This window comes from Cherax quadricarinatus, chromosome 25, assembly GCF_038502225.1.
Source record: "Cherax quadricarinatus isolate ZL_2023a chromosome 25, ASM3850222v1, whole genome shotgun sequence".
NCBI classification, from domain to species: domain Eukaryota; kingdom Metazoa; phylum Arthropoda; class Malacostraca; order Decapoda; family Parastacidae; genus Cherax; species Cherax quadricarinatus.
This window is the reverse complement of record NC_091316.1, coordinates 23,498,845-23,520,426: the sequence shown is the minus strand read 5'-3', so window position 1 is coordinate 23,520,426 and position 21,582 is coordinate 23,498,845. Positions and strand designations below refer to the sequence as shown.

The window sequence follows — 21,582 nt, the reverse complement described above, 5'->3', positions numbered from 1 at the left end:
GCAGAATCTAAAGCCAAGACAGCAGTGCCTAAGTGTGCGCAACAAGGCTAACAGATTACTAGGATTTATTTCAAGAAGTATAAGTAACAGAAGTCCGAAAGTTATTTTACAGCTCTATACATCACTAGTGAGGCCTCATTTATATTATACAGCTCAGTTTTGGTCTCCTTACTACAGGATGGATATAGACTCATTGGAGAACATACAAAGAAGAATGACTAAAATGATTTACGGTGTAAGAAATCTACCGTATGAAGACAGACTTAGAGCCTTGAATCTCCACTTTCTGGAGAGACGTAGAATGAGGGGAGATATCATTGAAGTGTATAAGTGGATGAAGGGTATAAACAAAGGTGATATTAATAAAGTACTGAGGGTGTCGAACCAAGTAAGAACGAGGAATAATGGATTTAAGTTGGATAAATTTAGATTTAGAAAGGACATAGGTAAGTACTGGTTTTCTAACAGAGTTGTGGATCCGTAGAACAATCTCTCAAGTAGGGTGATCGAGGCTAGGACCTTGGGTAGCTTTAAAAAGTGATTGGACAAATATATATGAGTGGGAGGGGCTGGGTTTGATTGGTGTCATTGGGTACGGGAGAATATTCTTGGGAAGCTTAGAGTAGGGGTCATTTTGATAAGGACCTGCCTTGTATGGGCCGGTAGGCCTTCTGCAGTGTTCCTCCATTCTTATGTTCTTATTTTCTTCTTCTGCTTCTGCTTCTACTTCTACTTCTTCTTCTCGATACTTTCAGTTTTTTTAGTGGCTTCCTCTGGTCCCGATGGCTTCTTCACAAGTTACAGAGAGTAGTCACCTAGGTTGAAACGAGAATGATGACTGTTGTTGGAGTGTTATGGGTTTGCTGGAGTCCACCTGTCCCAGTGTCAAATTTGGAAAATATTTTCGCAACAAATATATATATTTTAGAAATCAAGAGAACTAACTAGCAAAGAGTTCTGGGCTCAAAGATAGCATCTTTTTTTATATTATGTAAATTTTACATTTATTCTTTAATAAATATGGTTCTTGGTAAAACTTTGAAATGAGCTGAGGAGAGAAGAGTTTTTAATACACTGGAGAGGAGAGGAGAGAGAGAGAGAGAGAGAGAGAGAGAGAGAGAGAGAGAGAGAGAGAGAGAGAGAGAGAGAGAAAAGGGAAGGTTAAGAAGCAACATTAGCACTAATGGGCGCATGATACCAAGCACACCATCCCTAACTCCCCACCCAGTCCCTGGACCATTCCTCTCTCGTTGTAATACGCAATCACTAGGAGACGTGCGGAGCCTCCAAACCTCCTGCATTCCCTCCCTTCCCTACCCTACCCTCCACATCCCTTCCCTTACTCTCTCCTGTTTCCTCCTTTCCTTAACCATCCCTTACTACCAAGACAAAAACGGAAACACAAATTCGCCTTGAGGATTGACGCTTGGCCGGATTATTAGGATTATGTTGTAGCAGCTCACCGGGAACGCTACGTGATGCTCTTACATTATACATAAGACGGCTAAAACATTTTTTACTCTGGCAAGGAAACCAAAACACTTAAGAATTAACTGTAGCCTCGGGAAAGATGACTCGTGGAGAGGGAGAGGAGAATAAAGAGAGGTGACAGGGTAACAGTGAGAGGCGATCGAAAAGCAGGGAAGAAGAATGGGAGAGACAGACACTTAGTAGACTCATGGCCTGTTCTATGATTCTCTTACCATCTGAGTGTGTGTGTGTGTGTGTGTGTGTGTGTGTGTGTGTGTGTGTGCGCGCGCGTATGCGGGAGACGCCTTTCGCCAACAATAATAAATGCTGTGGACGAATCCTTCACTGACGAGCAAAACGTCAAGAAGATAACATAAACAAGACTTTCACTCACGGCAGCTGTATATGGCGAGCACCTTTGCTGACTCTGGGCCGGTGGGAGTGTCTCACTCTCCTCCAGATGGCAGTATATGCTGAGGGCTACTCATGGGGAAGTTACTCTCATGCTGAGGGTAGTATATGCTGAGAGCTACTCATGTGGGAAGTTACTTTCATGCTGACGGTAGTATATGCTGAGGGCTACTCATGGAAAAGTTACTCTCTTTCTGACGGCAGTATATGCTGAGGATTACACATGGGGAAGTCACTCACTATTATGCTGGCGGCAGTATATGCTGACAGTTACTTATGGGGAAGTCAATTACACGGCAGTATATGCTGAATGCTGCAGACAACCTGAAGTTAGTTGTGTTCAATGAAGCTGTTACCATACAACATTGTATTGGAACTGAAAATATAGGTTACTCTCAGTGTCAAATACACTTACGCTGAGATTCTGTGTCACAGCCTACCTGAGCACTCTCACAGCCTACCTGAGCACTCTCACAGCCTAAATGAGCACTCTCACAGCCTACCTGAGCACTCTCACAACCTACCTGAGCACTCTCACAGCCTACCTGAGCACTCTCACAACCTACCTGAGCACTCTCACAACCTACCTGAGCACTCTCACAACCTACCTGAGCACTCTCACAACCTACCTGAGCACTCTCACAACCTACCTGAGCACTCTCACAACCTACCTGAGCACTCTCACAGCCTACCTGAGCACTCTCACAACCTACCTGAGCACTCTCACAACCTACCTGAGCACTCTCACAACCTACCTGAGCACTCTCACAACCTACCTGAGCACTTTCACAACCTACCTGAGCACTCTCACAACCTACCTGAGCACTCTCACAACCTACCTGAGCACTCTCACAGCCTACCTGAGCACTCTCACAACCTACCTGAGCACTCTCACAACCTACCTGAGCACTCTCACAACCTACCTGAGCACTCTCACAACCTACCTGAGCACTCTCACAGCTTACCTGAGCACTCTCACAACCTACCTGAGCACTCTCACAACCTACCTGAGCACTCTCACAACCTACCTGAGCACTCTCACAGCCTACCTGAGCACTGTCACAGCCTACCTGAGCACTCTCACAACCTACCTGAGCACTCTCACAACCTACCTGAGCACTCTCACAGCCTACCTGAGCACTCTCACAATCTACCTGAGCACTCTCACAGCCTACCTGAGCACTCTCACAACCTATCTGAGCACTCTCACAGCCTACCTGAGCACTCTCACAACCTACCTGAGCACTCTCACAACCTACCTGAGCACTCTCACAACCTACCTGAGCACTCTCACAGCCTACCTGAGCACTCTCACAACCTACCTGAGCACTCTCACAACCTACCTGAGCACTCTCACAGCCTACCTGAGCACTCTCACAACCTACCTGAGCACTCTCACAGCCTACCTGAGCACTCTCACAACCTACCTGAGCACTCTCACAGTCTACCTGAGGACTCTCACAACCTACCTGAGCACTCTCACAGCCTACCTGAGCACTCTCACAACCTACCTGAGCACTCTCAGCCTACCTGAGCACTCTCACAACCTACCTGAGCACTCTCACAACCTACCTGAGCACTCTCACAGCCTACCTGAGCACTCTCACAACCTACCTGAGCACTCTCACAGCCTACCTGAGCACTCTCACAACCTACCTGAGCACTCTCACAACCTACCTGAGCACTCTCACAAACTACCTAAGTACTATCACAGCCTACCTGAGCACTCTCACAACCTACCTGAACACTGTCACAGCCTATCTGAGCACTCTCACAACCTATCTGAGCACTCTCGCAACCTACCTAAGCAATCTCACAGCCTACCTGAGCACTCTCACAACCTACCTGAGCACTCTCACAAACTACCTAAGTACTATCACAGCCTACCTGAGCACTCTCACAACCTACCTGAACACTGTCACAACTTACCTGAGAACTCTCACAACCTACCTAAGCACTGTCTCAGCCTACCTGAGCACTGTCACAGCTTACCTGAGCACTGTCAAAGCCTACCTGAGCACTCTCACAGAATACCTGAGCACTACCATAGCCTACTTGATCACTGTCACAGCCTACCTGAGCACTCTCACACCTACCTGAGCACTCTCACAACCTACCTGAACACTCTCACAGCCTACCTGAGCACTGCCATAGCCTATCTGAGCACTGTCACAGCCTACCTTAGCACTGTCACAGCCTACCTGAGCACTGTCACAGCCTACCTGAGCACTCTCACAGCCTACCTGAGCACTCTCACAGAATACCTGAGCACTACCATAGCCTACTTGATCACTGTCACAGCCTACCTAAGCACTCTCACACCTACCTGAGCACTCTCACAACCTACCTGAGCACTGTCACAGCCTACCTTAGCACTGTCACAGCCTACCTGAGCACTGTCACAGCCTACCTGAGCACTGTCACAGCCTACCTGAGCACTGTCACAACCTACCTGAGCACTGTCACAGCCTACCTGAGCACTATCACAGCCTACCTGAGCACTGTCACAGCCTACCTGAGCACTGTCACAGCCAACCTGAGCACTGTCACAACCTACCTGAGCACTCTCACAGCCTATCTGAGCACTGTCACAACCTACCTGAGCACTGTCACAGCCTAGCTGAGCACTGTCACAGCTTACCTGAGCACTGTCACAGCCTACCAGAGCACTCTCACAGCCTATCTGAGCACTCTCACAGCCTACCTGAGCACTGTCACAGCCTACCTGAGCACTGTCACAGCCTACCTGAGCACTGTCACAGCCTACCTGAGCACTGTCACAACCTACCTGAGCACTGTCACAGCCTACCTGAGCACTATCACAGCCTACCTGAGCACTGTCACAGCCTACCTGAGCACTGTCACAGCCAACCTGAGCACTGTCACAACCTACCTGAGCACTGTCACACCCTACCTGAGTACTGTCACAACCTACCTGAGCACTGTCACAGCCTACCTGGGCACTCTCACAGCCTACCTGAGCCCTGCCACAGCCTACCTGAGCACTCTCACAGCCTACTTGAGCACTGTCACAGCCTACCTGAGCACTCTCACAGCCTATCTGAGCACTGTCACAACCTACCTGAGCACTGTCACAGCCTAGCTGAGCACTGTCACAGCTTACCTGAGCACTGTCACAGCCTACCAGAGCACTCTCACAGCCTATCTGAGCACTCTCACAGCCTACCTGAGCACTGTCACCGCCTACCTGAGCACTGTCACAGCCTACCTGAGCACTGTCACAGCCTACCAGAGCACTCTCACAGCCTACCTGAGTACTCTCACAGCCTACCTGAGCACTGTCACCGCCTACCTGAGCACTGTCACAGCCTACCTGAGCACTGTCACAACCTACTTATGTACTGTTACAACCTACACATATGCTGCCACAGCCTACCTGTGCACTTCCTGCTTGCGGACTGAGCTCAGTACGTGTGTCATGGTCGACTGGGAGTCGCCGCAATAAACACCTACTCACACCCAGTGAAGATATATATTCAACAAGAAATCATATTAATATTGTTCAGCCAAAATTAAAATAAAGTTCAAAGTGGACTGCAAAAAGTAATTCGAATTCTAGCGTAATAATAATTAATAATATTATTAGAATAATACTAACATTATTATTATTATTATTATTATTATTATTATTATTATTATTATTATTATTATTTAAATATGGAAACGTTAAAAATCGTTGGAACCATATATATATATATATATATATATATATATATATATATATATATATATATATATATATATATATATATATATATATAGATATATATATATATATATATATATATATCGTTTTTCTATTTAGGTCACCCTGCCTAGGTGGGATACGGTCGGTTCCTTGATAAAAGAAAGTATATAATTTTCTTTCAACATATCAGCCGTATCCCACCGAGGCGGGGTGGCCCAAAAGGAAAAACGAAAGTTTCTCTTTTCACATTTAGTAATATATACAGGAGAAGGGGTTACTAGCCCCTTGCTCCCGGCATTTTAGTCGCTTCTTACAACACGCATGGCTTACGGAGGAAGAATTCTGATCCACTTCCCCTGTATATAATTTATGATACAGAAATGCACAGGTGTGTTTGTAAACAGATTTTTTTTTTATCAAGACAAGCATGAGTAATTTCTGTCTTATTTTTTCCCTTCCTCAGAAACGGGTCAGTGGATCACTGGCTCAAGGAGTTGAGTGTCTTGTACGAGTCTGAGTGCATGAACACTCTCCAATCGAAGTCACTGCCGGGGGAGAGTGCTCAGTCCAGCACCTCCTCCGGCAGCAGCAGCAGCACCACCAGCCACGCCGTCAGAGCCATCCAGCGTCGCGCCCACGCTGTCTCAACCGAGTTCGCCAGACTTTGCCAGTGAGTAGTGACCCTCTTTTTAACGATGTTGTTACAATTACTGCTATAGGTAAGCGTTAGTAGGTGTATATGTTACTACAAAAGGTGTTGACAGGTATACTAGTTGTTACAGTAGGTGATAACAGGTATACTAGTTGTTACAGTAGGTGATAACAGGTATACTAGTTGTTACAGTAGGTGATAACAGGTATACTAGTTGTTACAGTAGGTGATAACAGGTATACTAGTTGTTACAGTAGGTGATAACAGGTATACTAGTTGTTACAGTAGGTGATAACAGGTATACTAGTTGTTACAGTAGGTGATAACAGGTATACTAGTTGTTACAGTAGGTGATAACAGGTATACTAGTTGTTACAGTAGGTGATAACAGGTATACTAGTTGTTACAGTAGGTGATAACAGGTATACTAGTTGTTACAGTAGGTGATAACAGGTATACTAGTTGTTACAGTAGGTGATAACAGGTATACTAGTTGTTACAGTAGGTGATAACAGGTATACTAGTCACTGTAGTATTAACAGTTGTACTAGTTATTCAGCAGGTGGAAACAGCAATATTAGTTACTGCAATAGATGTTTATAGGTTACTAGACAATATAATAAGATATAACAAGCATAATTGTTACTACAGCAAGTGTTAATATGCAAATTAGTTACTACAGTAGGTGTTAACATTCAAATTAGCTGCTACAGTAGCTGTTAGGAAGCATATTAGTTAGTACAATAGGTGATAACAAACATATTAGTTAATATAGTAGGTGTTAAACATATTAATTACTACAGTAGGTGTTAATAAGCATATTAATAACTACAGTAGGTGTTAACAAGCATATTAATTACTACAGTAGTTAACAAGCATATTAATTACTACAGTAGGTGTTAACAAGCATATCAGTTACTACAGGTGTTAACAAGCATATTAGTTACTACAGTAGGTGTTAACAAGCATATTAGTTGCTGCAGTAGATGTTAACAAACATATTAGTTACTCCAGTAGTTATACAGTAGGTGTTAACAAGCATATTAGTTACTAAAGTAGGTGTTAACAAGCATTTTAGTTATACAGTAGGTGTTAACAATCATATTAGTTACTACAGTAGGTGTTAACAAGCATGTTAGTTATACAGTTGATGTTAACAAGCATATCAGTTACTGCAGTAGGTGTTAACAAGCATAGTAGTTGCTACAGTAGACGTTAACATAGCTATTCTAGTTAACAGATAACAAGCATCTGTTACTAAAATAGTAGATGCAATAATTACTGTTGTAATCAGGTTCTGTGTTTCACAGGCGGCTTGAGTGGCTGGAGCTGGGACAGGTGCCTCTATTGGCAGGATCACTGGTCACTCACATCAACACCTTCCTGAGAGACTACACCACCCAGTGGACCTCCGCCGACCCCGACCTCCTTCCCCAGGTGAGTCCTATGATCTCCTGCCCCTGGTGAGTCCTCTGACGTCCCGACCTCGTGCCCCAGGCGAATCTCGTGACCTCCCGCGCCTCGCCAAGACCTCAGAATCAACGTCGCAGTGATGATCAACAATGATTGCTACCTGCTGCTAATACTTCTCGTTTCTTCTGTTGTTGATGTAGTAAGCCATGTTGCTGCTGTGGTAACCTGTGTTGCTGCTGTGGTAACCTGTGTTGCTGCTGTGGTAACCTGTGTTGCTGCTGTGGTAACTTGTGTTGTTGCTGAGGTAACCTGTGTTGCTGCTGTGGTAACTGGTGTTGTTGCTGAGGTAACCTGTGTTGCAGCTGTGGTAACCTGTGTTGTTGCTGTGGTAACCTATGTTGCTGCTGTGGTAAACTGTGTTGCTGCTGTGGTAACTTGTGTTGTTGCTGAGGTAACCTGTGTTGCTGCTGTGGTAACTTGTGTTGCTGCTGTGGTAATTTGTGTTGCTGCTGTGGTAGCCTGTGTTACTGCTGTGGTAACCTGTGTTGTTGCTGTGGTAACCATCAACAATGATTGCTACCTGCTGCTAATACTTCTCGTTTCTTCTGTTGTTGATGTAGTAAGCCATGTTGCTGCTGTGGTAATCTGTGTTGCTGCTGTGGTAACCTGTGTTGCTGCTGTGGTAACCTGTGTTGCTGCTGTGGTAACCTGTGTTGCTGCTGTGGTAACCTGTGTTGCTGCTGTGGTAGCTTGTGTTGTTGCTGAGGTACCCTGTGTTGCTGCTGTGGTAACTGGTGTTGTTGCTGAGGTAACCTGTGTTGCTGCTTTGGTAACCTGTGTTGTTGCTGTGGTAACCTGTGTTGCTGCTGTGGTAACCTGTGTTGCTGCTGTGGTAACCTGTGTTGCTGCTGTGGTAACTTGTGTTGTTGCTGAGGTAACCTGTGTTGCTGCTGTGGTAACTGGTGTTGTTGCTGAGGTAACCTGTGTTGCAGCTGTGGTAACCTGTGTTGTTGCTCTGGTAACCTATGTTGCTGCTGTGGTAAACTGTGTTGCTGCTGTGGTAACTTGTGTTGTTGCTGAGGTAACCTGTGTTGCTGCTGTGGTAACTTGTGTTGCTGCTGTGGTAATTTGTGTTGCTGCCGTGGTAGCCTGTGTTACTGCTGTGGTAACCTGTGTTGTTGCTGTGGTAACCATCAACAATGATTGCTACCTGCTGCTAATACTTCTCGTTTCTTCTGTTGTTGATGTAGTAAGCCATGTTGCTGCTGTGGTAACCTGTGTTGCTGCTGTGGTAACCTGTGTTGCTGCTGTGGTAACCTGTGTTGCTGCTGTAGTAACCTGTGTTGCTGCTGTGGTAGCTTGTGTTGTTGCTGAGGTAACCTGTGTTGCTGCTGTGGTAACTGGTGTTGTTGCTGAGGTAACCTGTGTTGCTGCTTTGGTAACCTGTGTTGTTGCTGTGGTAACCTGTGTTGCTGCTGTGGTAACCTGTGTTGCTGCTGTGGTAACCTGTGTTGCTGCTGTGGTAACTTGTGTTGTTGCTGAGGTAACCTGTGTTGCTGCTGTGGTAACTGGTGTTGTTACTGAGGTAACTTGTGTTGCTGCTGTGGTAACCTGTGTTGTTGCTGAGGTAACCTGTGTTGCTGCTGTGGTAACCTGTGTTGCTGCTGTGGTAACCTGTGTTGCTGCTGTGGTAACTTGTGTTGTTGCTGAGGTAACCTGTGTTGCTGCTGTGGTAACTTGTGTTGTTGCTGAGGTAACCTGTGTTGCTGTTGTGGTAACCTGTGTTGCTGCTGTGGTAACCTGTGTTGCTGCTGTGGTAACCTGTGTTGCTGCTGTGGTAACCTGTGTTGCTGCTGTAGTAACCTGTGTTGCTGCTGTGGTAGCTTGTGTTGTTGCTGAGGTAACCTGTGTTGCTGCTGTGGTAACTGGTGTTGTTGCTGAGGTAACCTGTGTTGCTGCTTTGGTAACCTGTGTTGTTGCTGTGGTAACCTGTGTTGCTGCTGTGGTAACCTGTGTTGCTGCTGTGGTAACCTGTGTTGCTGCTGTGGTAACTTGTGTTGTTGCTGAGGTAACCTGTGTTGCTGCTGTGGTAACTGGTGTTGTTACTGAGGTAACTTGTGTTGCTGCTGTGGTAACCTGTGTTGTTGCTGAGATAACCTGTGTTGCTGCTGTGGTAACCTGTGTTGCTGCTGTGGTAACCTGTGTTGCTGCTGTGGTAACTTGTGTTGTTGCTGAGGTAACCTGTGTTGCTGCTGTGGTAACTTGTGTTGTTGCTGAGGTAACCTGTGTTGCTGTTGTGGTAACCTGTGTTGCTGCTGTGGTAACCTGTGTTGCTGCTGTGGTAACTGGTGTTGTTGCTAAGATAACCTGTGTTGCTGCTGTGGTAACCTGTGTTGTTGCTGTGGTAACCTGTGTTGCTGCTGTGGTAACCTGTGTTGCTGCTGTGGAAACCTGTGTTGCTGCTGTGGTAACTTGTGTTGTTGCTGAGGTAACCTGTGTTGCTGCTGTGGTAACTGGTGTTGTTGCTGAGGAAACCTGTGTTGCTGCTGTGGTAACCTGTGTTGTTGCTGTGGTAACCTGTGTTGCTGCTGTGGTAACCTGTGTTGCTGCTGTGGTAACTTGTGTTGTTGCTGAGGTAACCTGTGTTGCTGCTGTGGTAACTGGTGTTGTTGCTGAGGTAACCTGTGTTGATGCTGTGGTAACCTGTGTTGTTGCTGTGGTAACCTGTGTTGCTGCTGTGGTAACCTGTGTTGCTGCTGTGGTAACCTGTGTTGCTGCTGTGGTAACCTGTGTTGCTGCTGTGGTAACTTGTGTTGTTGCTGAGGTAACCTGTGTTGCTGCTGTGGTAACCTGTGCTGCTGCTGTGGTAACCTGTGTTGCTGCTGTGGTAGCCTGTGTTGCTGCTGTGGTAACCTGTGTTGTTGCTGTGGTAACCTGTGTTGCTGCTGTGGTAACCTGTGTTGCTGCTGTGGTAACCTGTGTTGCTGCTGTGGTAACTTGTGTTGTTGCTGAGGTAACCTGTGTTGCTGCTGTGGTAACCTGTGTTGCTGCTGTGGTAACCTGTGTTGCTGCTGTGGTAACTTGTGTTGTTGCTGAGGTAACCTGTGTTGTTGCTGTGGTAACCTGTGTTGCTACTGTGGCATCCTGTGTTGCTGCTGTGGTAGCCTGTGTTGCTGCTGAGGTAACCTGTGTTGCTGCTGTGGTAACCTGTGTTGTTGCTGAGGTAACCTGTGTTGCTGCTGTGGTAACCTGTGCTGCTGCTGTGGTAACCTGTGTTGCTGCTGTGGTAACCTGTGTTGTTGCTGAGGTAACCTGTGTTGCTGCTGTGGTAACCTGTGTTGCTGCTGTGGTAACCTGTGTTGCTGCTGTGGTAACTTGTGTTGTTGCTGAGGTAACCTGTGTTGCCGCTGTGGTAACCTGTGTTGCTGTTGTGGTAACCTGTGTTGCTGCTGTGGTAACCTGTGTTGCTGCTGTGGTAACCTGTGTTGCTGCTGTGGTAACCTGTGTTGTTGCTGAGGTAACCTGTGTTGCTGCTGTGGTAACCTGTGTTGCTGCTGTGGTAACCTGTCTTGCTGCTGTGGTAACCTGTGTTGCTGCTGTGGTAACCTGTGTTGCTGCTGTGGTAACCTGTGTTGCTGCTGTGGTAACCTGTGTTGCTGCTGTGGTAACTTGTGTTGCTGCTGAGGTAACCTGTGTTGCTGCTGTGGTAACTGGTGTTGCTGCTAAGGTAACCTGTGTTGCTGCTGTGGTAACCTGTGTTGTTGCTGTGGTAACCTGTGTTGCTGCTGTGGTAACCTGTGTTGCTGCTGTGGTAACCTGTGTTGCTGCTGTGGTAACTTGTGTTGTTGCTGAGGTAACCTGTGTTGCCGCTGTGGTAACCTGTGTTGCTGTTGTGGTAACGTGTGTTGCTGCTGTGGTAGCCTGTGTTGCTGCTATGGTAACCTGTGTTGTTGCTGTGGTAACCTGTGTTGCTGCTGTGGTAACCCGTGTTGCTGCTGTGGTAACCTGTGTTGCTGCTGTGGTAACTTTTGTTTTTGCTGAGGTAACCTGTGTTGCTGCTGTGTTAACCTGTGTTGCTGCTGTGGTAACCTGTGTTGCTGCTGTGGTAACCTGTGTTGTTGCTGAGGTAACCTGTGTTGCTGCTGTGGTAACTTGTGTTGTTGCTGAGGTAACCTGTGTTGCTGCTGTGGTAACTTGTGTTGCTGCTGTGGTAACCTGTGTTGCTGCTGTGGTAACCTGTGTTGCTGTTGTGGTAACCTGTGTTGCTGCTGTGGTAATCTGTCTTGTGGCTGAGGTAACCTGTGTTGCTGCTGTGGTAACCTGTGTTGCTGCTGTGGTAACCTGTGTTGCTGCTGTGGTAACTTGTGTTGTTGCTGAGGTAACCTGTGTTGCCGCTGTGGTAACCTGTGTTGCTGTTGTGGTAACCTGTGTTGCTGCTGTGGTAACCTGTGTTGCTGCTGTGGTAACCTGTGTTGCTGCTGTGGTAACCTGTGTTGTTGCTGAGGTAACCTGTGTTGCTGCTGTGGTAACCTGTGTTGCTGCTGTGGTAACCTGTGTTGCTGCTGTGGTAACCTGTGTTGCTGCTGTGGTAACCTGTGTTGCTGCTGTGTTAACCTGTGTTGCTGCTGTGGTAACTTGTGTTGTTGCTGAGGTAACCTGTGTTGCTGCTGTGGTAACTGGTGTTGCTGCTGAGGTAACCTGTGTTGCTGCTGTGGTAACCTGTGTTGTTGCTGTGGTAACCTGTGTTGCTGCTGTGGTAACCTGTGTTGCTGCTGTGGTAACCTGTGTTGCTGCTGTGGTAACTTGTGTTGTTGCTGAGGTAACCTGTGTTGCCGCTGTGGTAACCTGTGTTGCTGTTGTGGTAACGTGTGTTGCTGCTGTGGTAGCCTGTGTTGCTGCTATGGTAACCTGTGTTGTTGCTGTGGTAACCTGTGTTGCTGCTGTGGTAACCCGTGTTGCTGTTGTGGTAACCTGTGTTGCTGCTGTGGTAACCTGTCTTGTGGCTGAGGTAACCTGTGTTGCTGCTGTGGTAACCTGTGTTGCTGCTGTGGTAACCTGTGTTGCTGCTGTGGTAACTTGTGTTGTTGCTGAGGTAACCTGTGTTGCCGCTGTGGTAACCTGTGTTGCTGTTGTGGTAACCTATGTTGCTGCTGTGGTAACCTGTGTTGCTGCTGTGGTAACCTGTGTTGCTGCTGTGGTAACCTGTGTTGTTGCTGAGGTAACCTGTGTTGCTGCTGTGGTAACCTGTGTTGCTGCTGTGGTAACCTGTGTTGCTGCTGTGGTAACCTGTGTTGCTGCTGTGGTAACCTGTGTTGCTGCTGTGGTAACCTGTGTTGCTGCTGTGGTAACTTGTGTTGTTGCTGAGGTAACCTGTGTTGCTGCTGTGGTAACTGGTGTTGCTGCTGAGGTAACCTGTGTTGCTGCTGTGGTAACCTGTGTTGTTGCTGTGGTAACCTGTGTTGCTGCTGTGGTAACCTGTGTCGCTGCTGTGGTAACCTGTGTTGCTGCTGTGGTAACTTGTGTTGTTGCTGAGGTAACCTGTGTTGCCGCTGTGGTAACCTGTGTTGCTGTTGTGGTAACGTGTGTTGCTGCTGTGGTAGCCTGTGTTGCTGCTATGGTAACCTGTGTTGTTGCTGTGGTAACCTGTGTTGCTGCTGTGGTAACCCGTGTTGCTGCTGTGGTAACCTGTGTTGCTGCTGTGGTAACTTTTGTTGTTGCTGAGGTAACCTGTGTTGCTGCTGTGTTAACCTGTGTTGCTGCTGTGGTAACCTGTGTTGCTGCTGTGGTAACCTGTGTTGTTGCTGAGGTAACCTGTGTTGCTGCTGTGGTAACTTGTGTTGTTGCTGAGGTAACCTGTGTTGCTGCTGTGGTAACTTGTGTTGCTGCTGTGGTAAACTGTGTTGCTGCTGTGGTAACCTGTGTTGCTGTTGTGGTAACCTGTGTTGCTGCTGTGGTAACCTGTCTTGTTGCTGAGGTAACCTGTGTTGCTGCTGTGGTAACCTGTGTTGCTGCTGTGGTAACCTGTGTTGCTGCTGTGGTAACCTGTGTTGCTGCTGTGGTAACTTGTGTTGTTGCTGAGGTAACCTGTGTTGCTGCTGTGGTAACCTGTGTTGCTGCTGTGGTAACCTGTGTTGCTGCTGTGGTAACCTGTGTTGCTGCTGTGGAAACCTGTGTTGTTGCTGTGGTAACCTGTGTTGCTGCTGTGGTAACTTGTGTTGCTGCTGTGGTAACTTGTGTTGCTGGTAATTAGCGGAGGGTCGAGGTTCCATCTCATGTTGCGTCCAACAGCCAACAGGAGTTTAGCGCTTTGATATAAACTTGTAAGATGTTGTGTTGAGTAAGTTCTCTCGGTGTCCTGTGTACTGTTCTAGGACGTAGAACATTATACCTAGAATCTAGGCGGTGGTTAACATATAACAAAGAGCAATGTAATAATAATAATAATAATAATAATAATAATAATAATAATAATAATAATAATAATAATAATAATAATAATCTTTGTGTGTAGAAAAAGACATGTACAGTTCAGGACATTTATTAAAGGAAACGTTTCGCCACGATTGGCTTCTTCAGTCCTAATACAGTCCTAAGACAGGGACAGATGGCTACAGAGGGACCTGTTGATATCATGTTACAGCAGTTTCCAAAGTGGGTAATATCCTGTTGATTAGGAATTTTGAGATACTGTAACTACCGGACTTGTGCTCTATAATGTTACCGACAGCAATGTCCTGAACTGTACATATGGTATCACCATATCATTTCCTCAATAATATCTTTATTTACTACGTATGGAAAGGTACAACAGCAAAGAACAGTTGGAACAAAAGTATTTAGTGTTGTAGGTTAGTTATAAATGCTACAGGGGGAACAGGAGAAGTTAGCCACAACAACACAACAATAGGACCAGTGTTTTGTGGTGTAGGAGAGTTATAACCTACTGCAAGTGTAGTGACATCAGGCATTGTGTTGACGTATGTGTGTCTTATTTTGACAGTCATCGCTGGGTCGTCAGAGTAAAGTGATCCAGCAGATTTGTGAGAGACTGAAGGAGGTGTGTAGCAGCGACCACCAGGACCACAATACGACCCGTCAGGTGGTGCAGGTGGTGACGGCGCTGGGCCATGCCTTTACCAAGCTGGTCGACCTCATGCTGAGCAGAGAGATCAGGGTAAGTGAGATGGGTCAGGGAATAGGTGGCACTGCTGGGACCCTTAATGGTTACATTGGCTTATAGAGAAAGGACTGCGAGGCACTGTTGGCTCTCCTACTGATCAAAGTAAATGTGGAAGGTCATGGAGTAAGTGGTAATGTTGGCACCCTAACAGATGAGAGTGGAAATAGGTACAAGTTAGATGTTACTGTTAATTCTCATATAATTTAAGGGGAATGGTGAGGGCCAGGTGAATGTGAATCCGGAACACTGGTGAATGTTGGAGTAGAGGCTGAGGTGTAGACAAGGTGACAGATGCTATTATGGGCACTCACAAGTAGGTGAGTGTGGAATGCCAGGTAGTAGGTGACAGTGTTCTTATTACCTCAGATCAATTAGGTGTAAGGAATTATTTTCTAGACGAAAATAAATAAATGCAATATAGAAAATAATCCAACGTACTTTAAAGACTTTGACAAACGACAATTCTGTGACTGTGGTAAGAAACACATTTATAAAATGAGGATAATGAAAAGAACGAGACGTTTCGTCGTAAACCTGGAAATTATTAAAAATTACTGTCTTTAAGATTTTCTTCCTGGAGTTATTACAGGTATTAGGGAGCATCATTAGCCATCAGCCCTATAATTACATACTTCGGAGCTCTGATCCAGTTAACTTGTGCGGGAGACAACGTTAACAGAGAAGTCCCTGTGCTCGCACACTTATTAACTTCTCTCTCAATTGAGCTTGAACTTGACCTGTGTGACCTCTACTGACTGGTGCAGTTGTGACTTCTGTTAATTCATATTGTAACCTTTGTTAATTCATGTTGTGACATTTATTGACTATCTTGTGATCTTTTGGTAACTCGTTACCTTTGATGACTCGTACGATTGTGATCCCTGGTAACGTATTGCTAATTGACAGGTGGTGGTACGAGTCCTGGAGGAGCCGAAAGAAGAGGAGGTGACCTCGGCTGTGTCACATCTTACAGCTCTGGGTGTAGATGGAGGTCACATCTGCCGCCTCATAGCTCGCCTGGGGGGCGTGCGGGGCCTGCTGGGAGTGTGTCTGGAACCTCGGCTGCGACACGTGCGAGTGGCAGCACTCAGAGCACTCGCCACCGTCTGCTGTGTTGTCGATGGTATCGTCGAACTGGAGAAGGTGAGCTACATCTTCCTTAGGTCCTAGTCTTCAGTTTCACTAGTTTACGTAACAACAATCTGCCGTAACAACAGTCTATAGAAACAGTATACAACAGTAACACCAACTTGATTTTCAAAACTTTCACTTCCACGCATTTCCTTTTACAATTTTTGCATAGATTACGTATAATCTCGAACTTTTATTATATATGTTTTTTTTTAATTTCCAAAGAAAAGGGTGAAAAAAAATCTTAGATTTCGAACTTCCCTGCATTATATTCAGATTTTTCCCACTTCTTAAAATATATTTTCCATCTCTTAGGCTGTTGGTGTTCTGGTATTGGAGGCAGTAATCATAATCATGTCTCTCCCTCAGGCTGGAGGTGTGGAGGTGGTGGCGGAGGTGCTGTGTGATGAAGACTGTCCAGAGGAGGAGAGGAGTGAGGCTGCCGGAGTGTTGGCGCAGATCACCTCCCCGTGGGTGGAGAACACCCACCGCCTCTCTGCCCTCCATACCCACATGCGCACCATCGTCCAGGCTCTCACAGGTAACTCTACATCTAATCTAAACTTTAATAGCTCCGGTAATGATATAATTAAGCGACATAAAAGGCCACATTTAGACAATTAACAAAGTTGCCTCACGCTTCTTGTCCTCTGTTGAGATCCCTCACGTCATTTGCGCATAAAAACTCTGGCCTTACACCGGACACTTAGGTGAAGGGCCTTGACCAATTAATTTGCTACGCGTATCGTGTTTATTGTGTTTTCAGCGGGTTTGTTGCTGGAATGAACACACAGATTCTTGCCATTTATGTAACGTAGCATAGTGAGGGGTGTTAAGTCCTCCCCGTCTCCTCAACAGGTTTGGCCCAGGCCACGCGTTCTGCAGAGATCTTCCTGCTGGCGTCGGCAGCATTGGCCAACCTGACTTTCTTAGACGGTGGGTGTGTGGAAGCCATGAAGAATGCTGGCACCGCCCGTGTCCTATTGAAGGCCGCCCGCGACAATCCCGACATTTCTATCTTCACTAAAGATCAGGTCAGCGCAAACTTTACTCCTACGGGTCTTGGACCTGGCCACTGGTTCCCTGGCCCTTAAAAACCAGGTAACCATTCCTCATATTTGTCAAGTTCCAAGTGCCATGTTTCCAAGCTTGAAGATCCATGGTGACAATTATAAATAAGCATTTTTTATATAATTTTGGTTGTTTTAATTATTCGGATTTTGATAGTGAGGCCCTTCAAGGAAGATGTCATCATGAAGGATCAAACCAGACTTCTTCCCATTTCCATGGTGCTTCTCCATGATTATAACAATAACTATAATTTGATACTGAGAAAGAATTGTGAGGATTATCTGAAGAAGGAAAGGTAATATAATTGTGAGGTAATATCTTAGTGGATGCCATCCTTGTTAGAGATACCTGAGGTGTTCCTTACAACGTGAAACATAAGAACATAAGAAAGGAGGAACACTGCAGCAGGCCTGTTGGCCCATACTAGGCAGGTCCTTCACAATCCCTCCCACTAACAAAATTTTTGCCCAACCCAAATTAAGATCATTACAAGATATCACCACTGGTTTCATGGATTTATAGATCGCCACGGTGCTGGCTAACTTGGCGGGGTCGCGGGAGACAGCAGAGGAAGTGGTTAGGTGCGGAGGTGTTACGATCTTGTTGTCGCTGCTCAATACCCGCCCCGCTCCCTCCCACCGTCTACCGGAAGTGGCCACCGCCGAGCGAGTCCAGCAAAAGTCCGCCATCGCCCTCTCCAGGTGAGTTACCTCAGGCATTACTACTAAACCTTTTTCCTGAATATTTCTGATTTCCGTCTCCCTGGTTGTTTTCAATTTGATTTTTGCAATACACAAAACTCTTAATCCTGGCATACATGTTTTAGTCTGTAGAGCAAATTTTTTATTCCTGCTCCATCCTTCGTCAGACTGTGTAAAGAGACGACAGTGGCGCGGCAGGTGGTAGAGCTGGGTGGGGCGGAGCGCCTGGTGAGACTGTGTAAGGATGACCAAGAACGTAACCACAGCGATGCAGTCCTTGTTGCATGCCTGGTGAGTAGTGCGATTCTCTCTCTCTCTCTCTCTCTTTCATACACACACACCTCACGGGGTTATGAAGCTACACACAAGCACTCAAAACACACACATGAAGAGTGACCTAGTAGTGACCAGTGAAGAGGCGGGTCCCAGGAACTGTGATTCGACCCCTGCAACCACAACTAGGTGAGTACTTGCGACCCCTGCAACCACAAATAGGTGAGTATAGGTGAGTGCACACACATATTCAATATATACAATCTTTAACTTTAAACAGTATCTCGTACATTTCGTCTTCCGTTTTGATGAATGTCATCTTCTTTTTTTTTTTATTTCACATTTAGTTTGCTTTCTGTACACTTGAATAGGAGTTACATTATATAGCTGTCGATAATTTATTTACTCATTCTTGCACAGGCGGCCCTGCGGAAGATGGCTTCGTCGCTGGGATCAGAGGAGCTACGAGGGATGGACGCCGCCGAGCTGGTGGAACCTCGCCTCCTGGACTCCTTCCTCACCTACTCCTCCCGTCAGGAGAGCTACGTGTAGAGGGAGAAACCTAGGACTCCTGTGTCGCCTATTCCTCCTGTCAGAAGAGCAACGTGTTGAGGAAATACCTACGACTCCTACCTCACCTAATCTTACGTCAGAAGAGCTACGTATAAAGGAGCATCAGTGGTAAATATCTGGCGCAATGAAAGATGTTGGACTCACTACAAATCCCCGGAGCCGCTCTCCTGCCGCTATGGAAACATAGTACAGGAGACACGTAAGGAATCATCAGGTATCCTCTACTCCGTTAGCAGACAACTAAATGAGCTCCTTCATCATCTTGTGAATTCTCTGTCATGTGTTGTATGAGAGTAGAAACTTTGGCATTTGAAAAGTTATGAAAGCTGTGTGTATTGCATCAACAAAAAATCTATTTCCTAACCCCCAAAAATACCGGAACATTATAAAGGCTTGTGTATGGATGTAGATCTTCTTTACAGTTTCGAAAAGTATTATTCCATGGAATCATCGTCAGACTTGTTATATAAGAAGTACTTAACTTGCTCATTTATTATTAGACTTATTTGTGGAGGTTGCCAGTCTACATAATAAGTGATACATGACTCTCATCTTTGTCATTTTATTCGTGTGAATATAAAAGTTGAGCGATGTTTTGTTATGAGTTTTTACTTGGAATTACTTCATATTTTATGAATGTTTTCTCAATAATGAATATCATGGGTATTGAGAGGCTGTGTCCTACCCAGCCTTCTGTCTTGATAGGTTGTGGCCTGCCCAGCCTTCTGTCTTGATAGGTTGTGGCCTGCCCAGCCTTCTGTCTTGATAGGTTGTGGCCTGCCCAGCCTTCTGTCTTGATAGGTTGTGGCCTGCCCAGCCTTCTGTCTTGATAGGTTGTGGCCTGCCCAGCCTTCTGTCTTGATAGGTTGTGGCCTGCCCAGCCTTCTGTCTTGATAGGTTGTGGCCTGCCCAGCCTTCTGTCTTGATAGGTTGTGGCCTGCCCAGCCTTCTGTCTTGATAGGTTGTGGCCTGCCCAGCCTTCTGTCTTGATAGGTTGTGGCCTGCCCAGCCTTCTGTCTTGATAGGTTGTGGCCTGCCCAGCCTTCTGTCTTGATAGGTTGTGGCCTGCCCAGCCTTCTGTCTTGATAGGTTGTGGCCTGCCCAGCCTTCTGTCTTGATGGATTGTGGCTTGCCCAGCCTTCTGTCTTGCTAGGTTGTGGCCTGTCCAGCCTTCTGTCTTGATAGGTTGTGGCCTGCCCAGCCTTCTGTCTTGATAGGTTGTGGCCTGCCCAGCCTTCTGTCTTGATAGGTTGTGGCCTGCCCAGCCTTCTGTCTTGATGGATTGTGGCTTGCCCAGCCTTCTGTCTTGCTAGGTTGTGGCCTGTCCAGCCTTCTGTCTTGATGGATTGTGGCTTGCCCAGCCTTCTGTCTTGATAGTTTCTGGCCTGCCCAGCCTTCTGTCTTGATGGATTGTGGCTTGCCCAGCCTTCTGTCTTGCTAGGTTGTGGCCTGCCCAGGTTGTGTCCTGCCCAGCCTTCTGTCTTGATAGATTGTGGCCTGCCCAGCCTTCTATCTTGCTAGGTTCTGGCCTGCCCAGCCTTCTGTCTTGATAGTTTCTGGCCTGCCCAGCCTTCTGTCTTGATAGATTGTGGCTTGCACAGCCTTCTGTCTTGATGGATTGTGGCTTGCCCAGCCTTCTGTCTTGCTAGGTTGTGGCCTGCCCAGCCTTCTGTCTTGCTAGGTTGTGGCCTGCCCAGCATTCTGTCTTGCTAGGTTGTGGCCTGCCCAGCCTTCTGTCTTGCTAGGTTGTGGCCTGCCCAGCCTTCTGTCTTGCTAGGTTGTGGCCTGCCCAGCCTTCTGTCTTGCTAGTCAATGACTTGTACCAAAAACTTAAACTTCTTGTTTATAAATGTACATTCCATTTTTATCATATTGTTCATATTTTAATACAAATGATATACTGGAAAAAGTGTTTAATTTTCCTATTTAATGCTGACTTGACCTAAAAAAAATATTTACTAGCATTCTGGCGGCTTCTGGGATGAGTTTTCCTCACATGAAATATTGAGGAGACGGGGAGGCGTAGAATGAGGAAGGAAGAGGAAAAGAGAGGGGAAAAGCATAGAGATCACAGAAACAGAAGTAAAGGCAAGAGAGAAGTGTTAGAGATCGATATTGAAGAAATGAGGATTCACAGTCAAATTCCAGTCAAGGGAGGTTCTTTGATGCCTGTGAGGGGGGAGGAGGGTTGTGATCTAAGACACTGGACTTTGCTTCAGCTCATTGAGTCGCGCCTAACACCTATTTCCCCCAAACGCTGTATGATCCTTCGGGTTTAGGACCATTACATATATATATATATATATATATATATATATATATATATATATATATATATATATATATATATATATATATATATATATATATATATATATATATACACACTAATCCCTGGAGGTAAGAGGGACTAGTGATGCTCGTGGTAAGAACTTTTTCAAGAGGGGTTCTTATCCTCCCCTTTCTTGGATCGAACCTGAATGTTCTCCATTCCACAGGCGCTATGTAACCTTTACTGATTTACCACTTCCTCCCACTCTAATAAAAACAATAGATAAATTAAGGGAGGTTACTTGACATCTGTGAGAGGCTCTTAATCCAAGAATTTTGACCTGGCCTTCCCGTGATTACCTTCCAGCATTCATCGGATGCTGAATGATCCTTGTGGGTTTAGCGAGTCCACGTGAATGCAATACTAATAACATTTCTAAGGTGAAGGGGTGTCAGGAATACAATAGATCAAGCCATACTTCCCATCTAATTCTCTTACGAATAACTTAATGGGAGGAAAAAATCTAGTTGAATATTAAGCTGCAGTTCACAGTAAATAAGTGTATAAGAAGCACTCTCATCTGGTATTACAAATGCCTCGATTATCTGTGAAATATAAATTATAGTACCATTAACTAAAATCAGTTCGGGTACAAGTTTTGAAGCTATTACACAATGTCATGATGTTGTAGGATCAAGTAACCTTGTGAAACAGTAAGTAGCTTTA

At 46.0% G+C, this 21,582-nt stretch overlaps 1 protein-coding gene across 1 annotated transcript in view; it reads left to right on the top strand.

The window, feature by feature from the left end:
- Positions 1 to 20,526, top strand: part of LOC128689993 (protein inscuteable homolog) — a 146,272-nt gene extending 125,746 nt beyond the window's left edge. The window contains exons 3-11 of the mRNA XM_053778460.2: positions 6,054 to 6,260; positions 7,553 to 7,679; positions 14,656 to 14,829; positions 15,742 to 15,978; positions 16,336 to 16,507; positions 16,825 to 17,000; positions 17,560 to 17,738; positions 17,906 to 18,029; positions 18,432 to 20,526. Coding sequence (XP_053634435.1) covers positions 6,054 to 6,260; positions 7,553 to 7,679; positions 14,656 to 14,829; positions 15,742 to 15,978; positions 16,336 to 16,507; positions 16,825 to 17,000; positions 17,560 to 17,738; positions 17,906 to 18,029; positions 18,432 to 18,563 — 1,528 coding nt within the window. The 3' untranslated portion in view covers positions 18,564 to 20,526. The remainder of the gene's footprint in view (positions 1 to 6,053; positions 6,261 to 7,552; positions 7,680 to 14,655; positions 14,830 to 15,741; positions 15,979 to 16,335; positions 16,508 to 16,824; positions 17,001 to 17,559; positions 17,739 to 17,905; positions 18,030 to 18,431) is intronic.
- Positions 20,527 to 21,582: the final 1,056 nt, after the last annotated feature.